Here is a 12,374-nt window from a genome sequence, read left to right on the forward strand (position 1 = left end):
TCCTCTGGGTATGATAAATAGGAGTCAACATTTTACTTTATTTTATTTTATTTTATTTTATTTGAGATGAAGTGTTGCTCTGTTGCCCAGGCTGGAGTGCAGTGGCACAATCTTGGCTCACTGCAACCTCTGCCTCCCGGGTTCAAGCAATTCTCTTGCTTCAGCCTCCCTAGTAGTTAGGATTACAGGCATATGCTACCACACCCAGGTGTTTTGTTTGTTTGTTTGTTTGTTGTTTTTGTATTTTTAGTAGAAACGGGGTTTCACCATGTTGGCCAGGCTGGTCTAGAACTCCTGACCTCAGGTGATCCATCCACCTCAGCCTCCCAACATGCTGGGATTACAGGTGTGAGCCATCAGAGTCAACATTTTAGGTTAAAGGGTGTGCTCATCTTCAACTTCACAGATACTGCCAAACTGCTCTCCAGCGGGATATGGGAGTTGCTCTGCATCCTTGATGCCACTTGGTACTGTCTGACAAGTGTGAAATGGTGTCCTCTTGTGGTTTAAACTTGCATGTCCTGTTTACTAATGGGGTTCATCATCTTTTCTTGTGTTTGTTGACTGTAAGTTTTTTCTCTTTTGTGACTTACCTATTCAAATTCTCTTCCCATTTTTCTTCATTCGCCAAAGTGTGAAATGCACTCCCGCTGACCAACACAATTCCTCGCACAGGCATTCCAGCCTGTGTTTCCCACTCTGCCTCAAGCAGTTGCTGAAAAGCCTCTGTGTTGTGGAAACAGAGCAACTCTACCACTTACTGACTTTTCTTAGTGGATGGAACTTCCATTTCTATAATGGGCAATAATGACAGTCTTCATTATTCCATGTGTACCTTCAAGCCTTAATAATAAGAATTATAGATATTCATTCACCCATCCAATATTAATTGATCGCCTGCTATATGCAAGGCATTGAGTTATCCTCCCCATGGTACAAAGATGAGTAGCATACAGTCCCTGCCTTTAAAGCTCTCCCAAGTGGAAATGACATAAAAAGTGAATGTATTTAGTATTTTTTAAAATGGTTGATTTTTCTGATGTGGATAAGAATATTTAGTGTGTTATTACTTGTCACAGCTAAATAATTTAATATAACCTGTGTGTTGATCTGTAAGAAAATGGTTAAATGGACTATGGTTTAGCCATACTCTAGAATATATATATACTGACATGGAAGGATAACTATTCTATATTATGGAGTGAAGAAAGCGAATTTTAGAACAGTCTAAAGCTACTTTTACAAAAGGAAATAAAAAATGTCACAGCCAACCAACCCTGTATTTGGTTGCCCCCTACAGGAGCAGCGCTGTCTTTGACCCTCACAGTCTTCCTGACAGGGTCAGAAAAACTAGCCAGGCGTGGTGGGATGCTCGGCTCAGAATTCGTTTTTATCACGATTTGCTATTTTCCCTCAAAGTAAAAACTTAGTTTGTTATCGCTCTGCAGTGCTGTCATTTAACCTTTTGGTGTCCTGGGTCCGTGTCTTTGTAGTAAAAGAGCTTTTTGCTTTTGCAAATCAGTTGGTTCCAGCTCTACAAGTTCTAGTGGACTGACTGGAAACTATGTCCCTTCTTTTCTGAAAAAAGAAATTGGTTCTGCTATGCAGAGGGTACACCTGGCACCTATTCCAGACCCTTCCCCTGGTGAGTTCTATTTTAAATGATTCATGAATTGACTCAACAAATGGTTACTCAACAACTACTCTTGACATGATTGTTCATCTTACAACTGCATGTTGTAGGCTTGGGATCCACCAATAAATGAGACTTGCCCTCTACAGATAATAAGTAAGCTGAATAAGTGCTATATAACATATAGTAAGTCAGATGCTTACTGACTTACTGCTAAGGAGAAAAATACAGCAGACAGGAGGTAGGGATTATGGGGGTTGGAGTGTGGGGTACAGGTTGCAATTTTAGATAGAGTAGCTAAAGAAGAGCTCACTGCAAAGGAGTTGTTGAGTAAAGACCTGGAGGAGGTGATTGAGCAAGCATGCAGTATGAGCGAGCCTTTTTCAGACAGGAGATTCTTCTGTGCTTGAGCTTTGAGGCAGAACTGGCCTGACAAATTCAAGGAGCAGCAAAGAGGCCAGAGTGCGGGAGTGACATGAGTGAGAGGGAGCATAGCAAGACGAGGTCAGGGGCGGTAAGATGCCTGTAAGCACATTGTCATGGATTCTGAGTGATGTGGAGCCCCCAGAGGGCTTTGAGTCCAGAAGTGAGGTGATCTGACAGCTATCTTGACGGGCTCCCCCAAGCTGCTGTTGTCATTAGACTGAAGCAGGGGCAAGGTTGGAAGCAGGGAATCCAATTAGAAGGATGTTGAAATTATCCAGGCAAGAAGTGATGCTGGCTTGGGCCAGCGTGGTAATAGTTGAGCTGGTAAAAAGCTACCAGGTTCTGTAATTATTTAGAAGGTAGAGCTAAGAGGATATGCTGACAAACTATATGTGGGACATGAAAAAAAGAGGAGCCAAGAATCATGCCATTATTTTTGGCCTGACAACTTTAAAATGTGTCTTTAACTGCAGTAGAGAAGATTATAAGAACGAGACAAGATGCTTCTCTTGAACTCCTTATTTTCTCATGTTTTTGTCACCAGAATGCAATTATTTGCACTTTGCTTGCATTGGCCCCATATCAGTCCTGTCAGCCTTTTTCTTTCATTGCAGGTTATTCTTCCCTGAAGGCCATGAGACCTCATGCTGGGCGACCTTTCTTCCACACACAGCCTAGAAGCACTCCTGGGTTGATACCACGGCCTCCAGCCGCCCAGCCAGTGCATGGCCGGACAGACTGGGCTTCCAAGTACGCATCTCGGCGATGACTATTTGCCTTGGTGATGAATCTCTTCATAGGGAGAAGCAGGACACTTTTTCTCAGCTGACTAATGTTCTACCTGCAAGACGTGCAGAGGGCATAAAAGCAAATCAACACTTTATAGTTATTCTGAACTAAGACATGTCAATATTCTTTTTTAAAGTTTTTTTTTTAATATTGATTTGAATGCAGTATGCTTTTTTGTATAAAATTATTTTATTCTAAAACTGGGTCCCATTATTTTCTTAAACAACAGCATTTTGTATATATGGATTATGTTTTAGCATTTTATACAGTCAACTTTGTAATGAACTTTTTAAAGATTAATTGATTTTCCTTTGGGGTTCCAGATAGTATTTTATACAGATTTTGAAAAATGTAATAATATTAATGCAGTATTGCAACAGGGGTGCAATTTAAGGCTATATGATAAAGGCTCAGTGTGTGCAGTTATTTACGAAGTGGTTAAATTTTAAGTATGGCTCACTAGGTACTTCAGGCTTTCTTGGACTGTTGTTAGAAAAGTGATCCTCTGCTTTTCTTAATAAGTCATTGGTTTGGTTTTTGGGTACCACTCTGCTGCTGTTCTAAAAGAACTATTAGATGATTGGCTTTGTTTTATTTTTGTTCCCCAGATGAAAGAAGACTAAGTAAATACATTTTTAAAAATTTTCCCAACACCCTTTAATGTGTTTGCAGATATCAAATGAAACCAGGCTTAATCATACTATGCTATTATATTCTCATTTATTCTATTTTTGAAATCGAATTGTATGCGTACCAATAAAAGGAGAGCTTTCTGCATCAAAAGGCTCTCAACATAAAGGTTAATACAGTCAATCAAACTTACATTCCTGCCAAGATGCATGGCCAAAAAACTAAGTATCGAAGCAGCAGAAGGTTTTCGATGATAGTAACTGAGATGGAATTTTGCGCCTGGCTCAGTTCTCCAGATCTGGCTAGGAGCAGTCAATGACTGATCTATCCTAGCCAAATTCTCAGGACAATTTGGGGAGCAGAAAGAGTTATGGTAGAGATTCCACTCATCTGCGAAGTCACAGTCACATGCCACATTTGATCTCCTAACCCTGGTGTAGTTTCTTTCAAGAGTGAGAACTTTATATGTTGGGCAGAGGCTGTTCCATTGAGAGGAATGTTTACAGCAATTTCGAAAATGACAAAGCCAGTTTGGAGACAGAAAAAGACAAAAGGTCCAGTCTCATCCATCTCTATATGGTGCTTTTGCCTCATTCATGGTTACCTTAAAGGCAAGAGGGAATGTAGCCATCAGTGAATGCAATGTAATCTCAAGAGTGTATTGACTCATATTCTCTTAGGGCTCAAACTACTCTCTGTTGGTTCTGGGTTCCAGGATAATGGCAGGTTGAACCATATGTAATGATCATTTTTATAGGTGAAAATGATAGGTGAGATGAATATAGACACTTCCATATGGTTCAACCAAATGAGTTGATAAATAATTGCTTTGGTATATTAATAATATGTTGCATTCTGAACGAATTACCATGGCTTCCAAAGGGCCCTAACCCAAAATCAGAGAGTAATTTATGCTTTGGAGAATCTGATTCAAAAATATACTTGACCAAGCACCATGATCCCTAGGGGCATAAGAAAAGCACATAATACATGTGGATGTGATAGGTGGTCTTTTCCTGTTAACAAGCTGGCAGCAAAGCTTCAGAAAATATACATGCAAGCATAACTTGAAGCTGAATTCATTTCTGTATTATATTCTCAACTCATTATCTAAAGCATCAGAAAATGTGTTTTCAGAGATGAGTCCTTTACTATAAGGTTAAAATTTATTTTCCTTTTCTGTATTATATATAAAGAGTAAATTAATCTGAAACCTTGCTCAGCTTGCTGGAAAGCAGGTTTTAAATTGTAAATATTCCTTAGAGGAGCAAATGGATTGTTTAATACCATAGTCTTGGTAATCTAGCTTATATAAGGTCATTACACTTTTTTAATTGAAAAACCTAGTTACTTAATTATTTCACATTATAAAATTGTTTTTCTAATACTTTTGTAGGGCCCAAATTCAGAAAATACTTCACTTTCTTCCTTTTATGCTTTCCTTTGTTTACCAGCAGACAACTTCCTGGGGAAACCAAACCATATTCATAAAAAAGTCAAGTAGCTGATGTGCAGTTGAGAAAACTAGAGGACTGAAAAAACAAATTCTAACTAGCAAATGCTATGAAGGACTCTTCCTCCCCCTCTCTGAAATGGGTAAAGGACTAATCGTGTATACAAGCTATGCACTATAGAAGGGAATATTAACCATTTCTTTTGTCTCTTTCTGTTTTTGTTCTGACTGAGATTCTGTTACATGAAAATAAAATGAATGCTACTTGTTAGCTATATTTTTTGTTATTATAGAATTATAAAATGTAACATAAGACCAACAGAAATGATGTACCTGTAACTGTACCTATCAGGACCATACCTCATTTACAACCAGAAAGCTTACTGGGACATCAGGAAATGATACAGGGTTGGTTCTCATTTCATGCTGAAATGAGACAAAAGTTCAGTGACGAAGGTGTGCTGTGGGGGTACCGATGTGGCCCACGCAGAGCGAGCAGAGCAGGGAAAACTGCATTTGCATAAAACTACTCTTGACATGCTTGTTCATCTTACAATAAAATTTCATTTATTACCAAGCCCTCAACCCAGCTCATGTATGATAGGTTTTATGTAGGAAGAAACTTGATTTTCAAATAATTTTTAAAGTATATCTCTTACCTAAAGGACTATATACATCTAATAAAGTAACACTGTATCATTTTCTGGAGTTATCAAAAATTGTATACAATCAAGACAGCACAAAATAAGAATTATTTTCTTTTTAAGTGCAACTACAGGTACTGTTGGAGTTAATGGGCACCATGCTTTCTCATGAAGTAGCATTTCCCTACCATCAAGCCATTGTTTTGTGCCATTCAAAAGAGGAAAAAAAGGAATTTAGGCTGTACATTTCAGTTCAGTGTATGACCAAAAGCAATATGTTTATAAGAAGATGTTTGACATACTCATTATTTTATATCATTTAAAGCATACTGTAGCAATTTGTTTGTTTAATATATGTAGCTAATTTTTAGAATTATTTTTACTATTTCTGACCAAATGTACTGTACTTTTATATAATTTATTGTGAGGATGTTCTCATGGAAACCATTAGGAAGACAGACTGGAGGTAAATATCACATGAATCTGTATTACCAGTTTCTCATAGACACTGTGCTAATGTGAATTTTAAATGACCTGAATCAAGTCTTCTGATCTCAGATATCTCAGTACAGATAGAAATTAGTCACCTGATTTGATTACAATGGAGTAACTGACAATATATTTATTTATAAAGCAAGTTTTCATAACAATGAGAAGATAGGAAGGCAGAAAACCACTTAAGCAAGACCCTTCTGAAATAAAAATGTTGCTTTTTAAATAGTTTGTCCCAAGGTGTTTAAAAATGTCAACCTTATGTAAGGAAAAATTTCCTGCTCCAAATAAAGTTGAAGTTTAAGAAAAATTGATTTGAGTGTTCTGTTTTTGTTTTCATGTTCTTCCATTAGTATTTTCTAATTTTTGTCCTATTTTAGTTCATTTGGAACTTTGATGTTTTACAACTTCTGAATGCTTAGTATTGTGTTATTGCTATGAAATTAGAAGCATACACTTAAGAGTAGCAGAATGAAGAGTTACCCTGCAATATGGAGGTTTTTTTTAAATTTAGCTTTTAGGAAACTAGGTGCCTGGCAGTGGTGGTTCATACCTCTAATCTCAGCACTTAGGGAGGCAGAAGAGGGAGGATCCCTGGAATCTAGGAGTTTGAGACCAGCCTGGGCAACATGGCAAGACCCGTCTCTACCAAAATTACAAAATTTAGCCAGGAGTAGTGGTGCGCACCTGTGGTCCCTGTTACTTGGGGATCTGAGTCAGGGGAATTGCTTGAGCCCAGGAGACAGAGGTCACAGTCATCCCAGATCACCCCTCTGCACCCCAGCCTAGGCAAAAGAGCAAGGCCCTGTATCAAAAAAAAAAAAGCAGGTGGGAACAGTTTCTTGTTCCTGATTTCATCATTTTGACCTGCTTTGTATGTCTTTTGGCTTTTCACAGCACATTCTCATATACAACATAAACCTTCAAAAGAAGTTCATAACTTCATGAGAATGTCATAGTTCGTAAGTTCATAAAGAATGTCACAGGAAATTCATTTTCTAAACATTCTTTGACTCCTTGACAGGATTTTGTAGAAACATGACCTACCAATCGAACTTGCATTGGTGAATCCCTAAATGTGCCTCTCGCCATCAGAACATGGTCACTTTACTGTGTAATCATGGGCATTTGTCTAACTTTTTGGCATCACATTGGGCTCATGCTGCCCCTTCAGAAACCCTGAAGAAGCCATTTCAAGCTCTCAACCATCTTTCCTGATAAGAAAACCCACTTGTCAGAGTAGACTCTGACACTAATCACTTATAGCTAAGACTGAATTGAAGACAAATGTTTTCCTCTTCTGGGAGTATGCAAAGCTCTTAAACTGAGATTGGAAGCTCTTGATCTTCGTGCAAGCAATTTTACCTACTACTGAGCGGATAAGTGAAGGGTTGAGGCTAAGAAGACTTCTCAGGGCCTCTGAAAATGTACCAGGTAGGTAGGTAGGTAGAATAGATAGATGAAATGAATAAGACTGTCTCAGAATGAGGATAACTCTAAGGGTCTTCAAGAACAAGCAGGTTGATGATGTCAGGGGCTTCAAAGGAAAAAATGGCTTTGGGGTATACCTGTCATAAAATGCCAGAACTATTATAACAGGAGTTTTCATTTCTCCCCAAGCCTGTGTAATAACAGAGTCATGCTGCTACCTTATTTACACTTTCAGGTGAACAAGACTGAGTGTTGCCAGAAACTGGGACTACAGGCTCACGCCACCACATTGGCTAATTTTTAGTTTTTGTAGAGAAAGTGTCTCACTATTTTGCCCAGGATGGTCTCCAATTAGGGTCTGATCCAGACCCTAAGAGAGGGTTCTTGGATCTCACACAGGAAGGAATGTAAGGTGAGTCACAGAGTGCCATGAGAAGCAGTAGTTTATTGACAGCTACTCAGAGAGTAGAGCGTCCTCAGAAAGCAAGAGGAAGAATGCCTCCTCTTTATTTTTTCTTCAATAGGGTTCTTATCTATCTAAAAGGTAAGCTAAGCAATGTCTATGTACTAACAGCATGGAAAATATTCGTACTTGGTTAATTTAAAGAAAGTTATCCTTGGCATTTTCATGCGTAAGTATGTGAAAGTATGACTATAATTATCTTAAAGGCATATAGCATTATGCAATATTGGAACACCTGGACATTCTCCTTTCATAGGAATTTTTCCTTGCAGGTATTATTAAGCCGTTTCCTCAGCTGTAGACATCTTAAGATGGAGTTGATTTTTTTTTTTTTTAATTTTACTTTAAGTTCCAGGATAGCAAGGGCAGAATGTGTAGGTTTATTACAGTGTGTCACGATGGTCTGCCGCACCTATCGACCTGTCATCTAGGTTTTACGCCCCACATGCATTAGCTATTTGTCCTAATGCTCTCCCTCCCCTCGCCTCCCAACCCCCGACTGGCCCCAGTATGTGTTGTTCCCCTCCCTGTGTCTATGGGTTCTCATTGTAAGATGGAGTTGATTTTAAAAGGCTGAGGCCCGGCGCGGTGGCTCACGCCTGTAATCTCAGCACTTTGGGAGACCTAGGCGGGCAGATCGCGAAGTCAAGAGATCAAGACCATCCTGGCCAACATGGTGAAAACCCGTCTCTACTAAAAATACAAAAATTAGGTGGGCGTGGTGGTGTGTGCCTGTTGTCCCAGCTACTTGGGAGGCTGAGGCAGGAGAATTGCTTGAAACTGGGAGGCGGAGGTGGCAGTGAGCCGAGATCGCACCACTGCACTCCAGCCTGGCACCTGGTGACAGAGCAAGACTGTCTCAGAGAGAAAAAAAAAAAAAAGGCTGTCACCCTGGCTCGCCTACAGTCCTGTTTCCCTAAGGATGATGTCTCTATTTTATAAGATTGGACATCTGAAACTGCCATTTTTTTACGGGTAAAAAAAGTAAGATATTAGCAATTTGGTATATAATTCAACCAATCGGAACTAAGGAAATGGAGACAAGTGCTTGGCTTAAATGTCTAATAAAAGCAATCATGGCCAGGCACAATGGCTCATGCCTGTAATCCCAGCACTTTGGGAGGCCGAGGCGGGCGGATCACGAGGTCAAGAGATTGAGACCATCCTGGCCAACATGGTGAAACCCCATGTCTACTAAAAATACAAAAATTAGCTGGGCATGATGGCGGGCATTTGTAATCCCAGCTACTCCGGAGGCTGAGGCAGGAGAATCGCCTGAACCTGGAAGGCCGAGGTTGCAGTGAAACGAGATGGTGTGAATGCACTCCAGCCTGACAACAGAGCAAGACTCTCTCTCAAAAAAAAAAAAAAAAAAAAAAGCAATCATAAGAGCCAGGTGCAGTGGCACATCCTGTAATCACAGCACTTTAGGAGGCAGAGGCAGGAAGATCACTTAAGCTTAGGAATTGGAGACCATCTTGGGCAACATAGTGAGACACTTTCTCTACAAAAACTAAAAATTAGCCAATGTGGTGGCGTGAGCCTGTAGTCCCAGCTACTTAGGAGGCTGAGTTGGGAGGATCACTCGAACCTGGAAGGTCGAAGCTGCAGTGAGCCCTGATTGCATCATTGCATTACGCTGGGCAATAGAAGGAGACCCTGTCTCCAAAAGACAAACGAACAACAACAACAAATTCTCACAAAAGACTATAAAACCCACAACCTTCCACAAAGGCCATTGCAGTCTTATAGAAACAAATGCTGGTACTACCCTTGTTATTCATCTTTGTAGCAAAGGAAAATTATTTCAAAACAATTCTGCCGTCATTTTTGTCCTTTAGAAATCTTTGTTTCATTTTACCTCCCTGAATACACACATAATTTACTATGGCATGCGTATTCCTATTGCAAAACTCTATTTCCAAATAAATTTCTTTTAGAGAGCCTGTCTCTGTTTGTTATTTAGGAGTCTTGCTCTGTTGCCCAGCTTGGAGTGCAGTGGCATGATCACGGCTCACTGCAACCTCCTCCTTCCAGGTTCAAGTGGTTCTCCCACCTCAGACTCCTGAATAGCTGGGACTACAGGTGTGCGCCACCACGCCCGGCTGATTTTGTATTTTTAGTAGAAACGGGGTTTCACCAGTTGTGAGGCTGATCTCAAACTCTTGACGTTAGGTGATCTGCCCGCCTCAGCCTCTCAAAGTGTTGGGATTACAGGCGTGAGCCACCGTGCCCGGCCCTCATTAGCTTTTTCAACTAGTAGGCATTTCCAGCTGGATAGCTGATTGCAACAAAAGATAAATCAACCCATTTTCCACAAAGTTTGTCTTCCTCTTCCACTCTTTATGGAGCTAGAAACCAAAGCATTGCCCATTCATTCATTCATTCATTCAACAAATGTTCTCTGAATACCTACTGTATACTAAGCCAGATGTACAAAAGGAAAACAAAAAAAACCCCAAAATCCTTGATCTCATGGAATTTATATTCTAGGAATCTACAGAGAAATAAATAAAAAATATTGTGTTAGATGACAATAAATGTTATAAAAATAGACAAGAAGTGTGTGTGTTAAAATATATTGTTCGATGACAATGAATGTTATAAAAAACAGACGTGTGTCTTTGTATGTGTGTGTGTGTGTGTGTGTGTTGGGCAGGGCATCATTCTAGACTTTTCTTCCTCCTCCCTTCGACCTGATTTGTAAATCCTTTACCACCTATCTCCTTAGTATTTCACCTTTTCTTACCCGTATTCTTCAAATTCATGCTGCTACTTTAATTCACACAGACACAACAGGTTTCTTTCTCTGCCCCTACTGCCCCAATTCATTCGCCACACTTTGGTGGGAGAAACCTACTTAAAATAAAATCTGACCATGTTAGCGGTTGCAATTGTTCAGCACTACAGGCTTCTCAAGCAAGATTCTCTCTAGCGTCCCGTGGGTGAAGAAAATAACATTTTTAGCCTGAGAAACAGCAGAAGCTGCCTCTAAAAATAAGATGTATTTTCGAAGGCATATATTTCAAACTTTAAAATCCAATTTGGCAATTGTTCCATAACATAGCTCTGATAGTTTTAATATATTTTTAATCTTTTAACTAGCTTGCTAGCAAATTTTTTTTTAAAATACTATCCCCAACCCCAAAGACCACCTTCCAAGCCGGTGTGCTGTCTTGAGGCCATTGCTATAGAGCACTTATCTCTAAATTGGATAAAATGAAGGGAAATCTCGAGATGTCCCACTGAGATGAAGAAAGAAGAAAATATGTATGTGTGTATATATGTATACATGTATATGTATGTATACACAAAAGTAGAAAAATTAGGGTCTACTGTTTTGATTTTAATCCGTATGTGGTGCTTTGCCCACTTAATATCGTTATGTGGATTTCCTGAGGGACTTGACATTCCTGTTAGGAAAGCATTGTGTACTCGCCGTTTAAAAAGCATCTAAGGGCCAGGCGCCGTGGCTCACGCCTGTAATTCCAGCACTTTGGGAGGTCTAGGCGGGCAGATCACCTGAGTTCAGGAATTCGAGACACGGCGAAACCCCGTCTCTACTAAAAATACAAAAATTAGCCGGGCATGGTGGCGGGCGCCTGTAATCCCAGCTACTCGGGAGGCTGAGGCAGGAGAATCGTTTGAATTCCGAAGGTGGAGGTTGCAGTGAGCCGAGATCGCGCCATTGCACTCCAGTTTGGGCAACAAGAGTGAAACTCCATCTCAAAAACAAAACAAAACAAAAAAAATGCATCTAAAAATTCAAGGGTCAAAAGAAAGGCAGACTGCCACATGCAGCGCCTCATTTGGATGTGTCTGGAGTCTTGGAAGCTTGACTACCCTACGTTCTCCTACAAATGGACCTTGAGAGCTTGTTTGGAGGTTCTAGCAGGGGAGCGCAGCTACTCGTATACCCTTGACCGAAGACCGGTCCTCCTCTATCGGGGATGGTCGTCCTCTTCGACCGAGCGCGCAGCTTCGGGAGGGACGCACATGGAGCGGTGAGGGAGGAAGGGGACACCCGCCTAGCCAGCCAGATCAGCCGAATCAACCCTGGCGATCAATGGGGTGACAGATGTCGCAGCCAGATCGCCCTCACATCCGAGTTCCTACAGTGGCTCACAAGCTATATAAAGTGAAAGAAACTTCCAACTTTTCACTGAGGTTAGGTTATTTTTTTTTGACCTAGAACTTGAGCTTCTGCAAGAAATTTTAATCAAAGACAAATTTAACTAGTATAGCAAATATCATTTATTCCTAAAATGCTAAAATTTGAGAGAAAAGGACTTGATTTTGGGCTGTTTTGACACTACCCAGAATGCCTTGCAGATGGGTGGGGCATGCTAAATACTGCCGTCTCTATTGGTGAGGTCGTCCCGGAGCCTCGCCTAGCTCCCGCGCGCTAGGGCC

At 40.4% G+C, this 12,374-nt stretch overlaps 1 protein-coding gene across 4 annotated transcripts in view; it reads left to right on the top strand.

Annotated features, from left to right (window-relative positions):
- The window catches only part of CILK1 (ciliogenesis associated kinase 1), a 39,346-nt gene extending 32,965 nt beyond the window's left edge, over nt 1-6,381 (top strand). For 2 of the 4 annotated variants that reach the window (XM_012441590.2, XM_064360980.1), the window contains 3 exons: nt 1,523-1,645; nt 2,674-2,809; nt 4,936-6,381. In XM_012441590.2, the coding sequence (XP_012297013.1) occupies nt 1,523-1,645; nt 2,674-2,809; nt 4,936-4,969 (293 nt within the window). In that variant the 3' untranslated portion in view covers nt 4,970-6,381. The other 2 variants (XM_012441595.2, XM_012441596.3) reach the window with 2 other exon arrangements.
- Nucleotides 6,382-12,374: the final 5,993 nt, after the last annotated feature.

Source organism: Aotus nancymaae, unplaced genomic scaffold (genome assembly GCF_030222135.1).
Source record: "Aotus nancymaae isolate 86718 unplaced genomic scaffold, 86718_ANA_hifiasm-v0.15.2.pri h1tg000040l, whole genome shotgun sequence".
Taxonomy (NCBI): Eukaryota; Metazoa; Chordata; class Mammalia; order Primates; family Aotidae; genus Aotus; species Aotus nancymaae.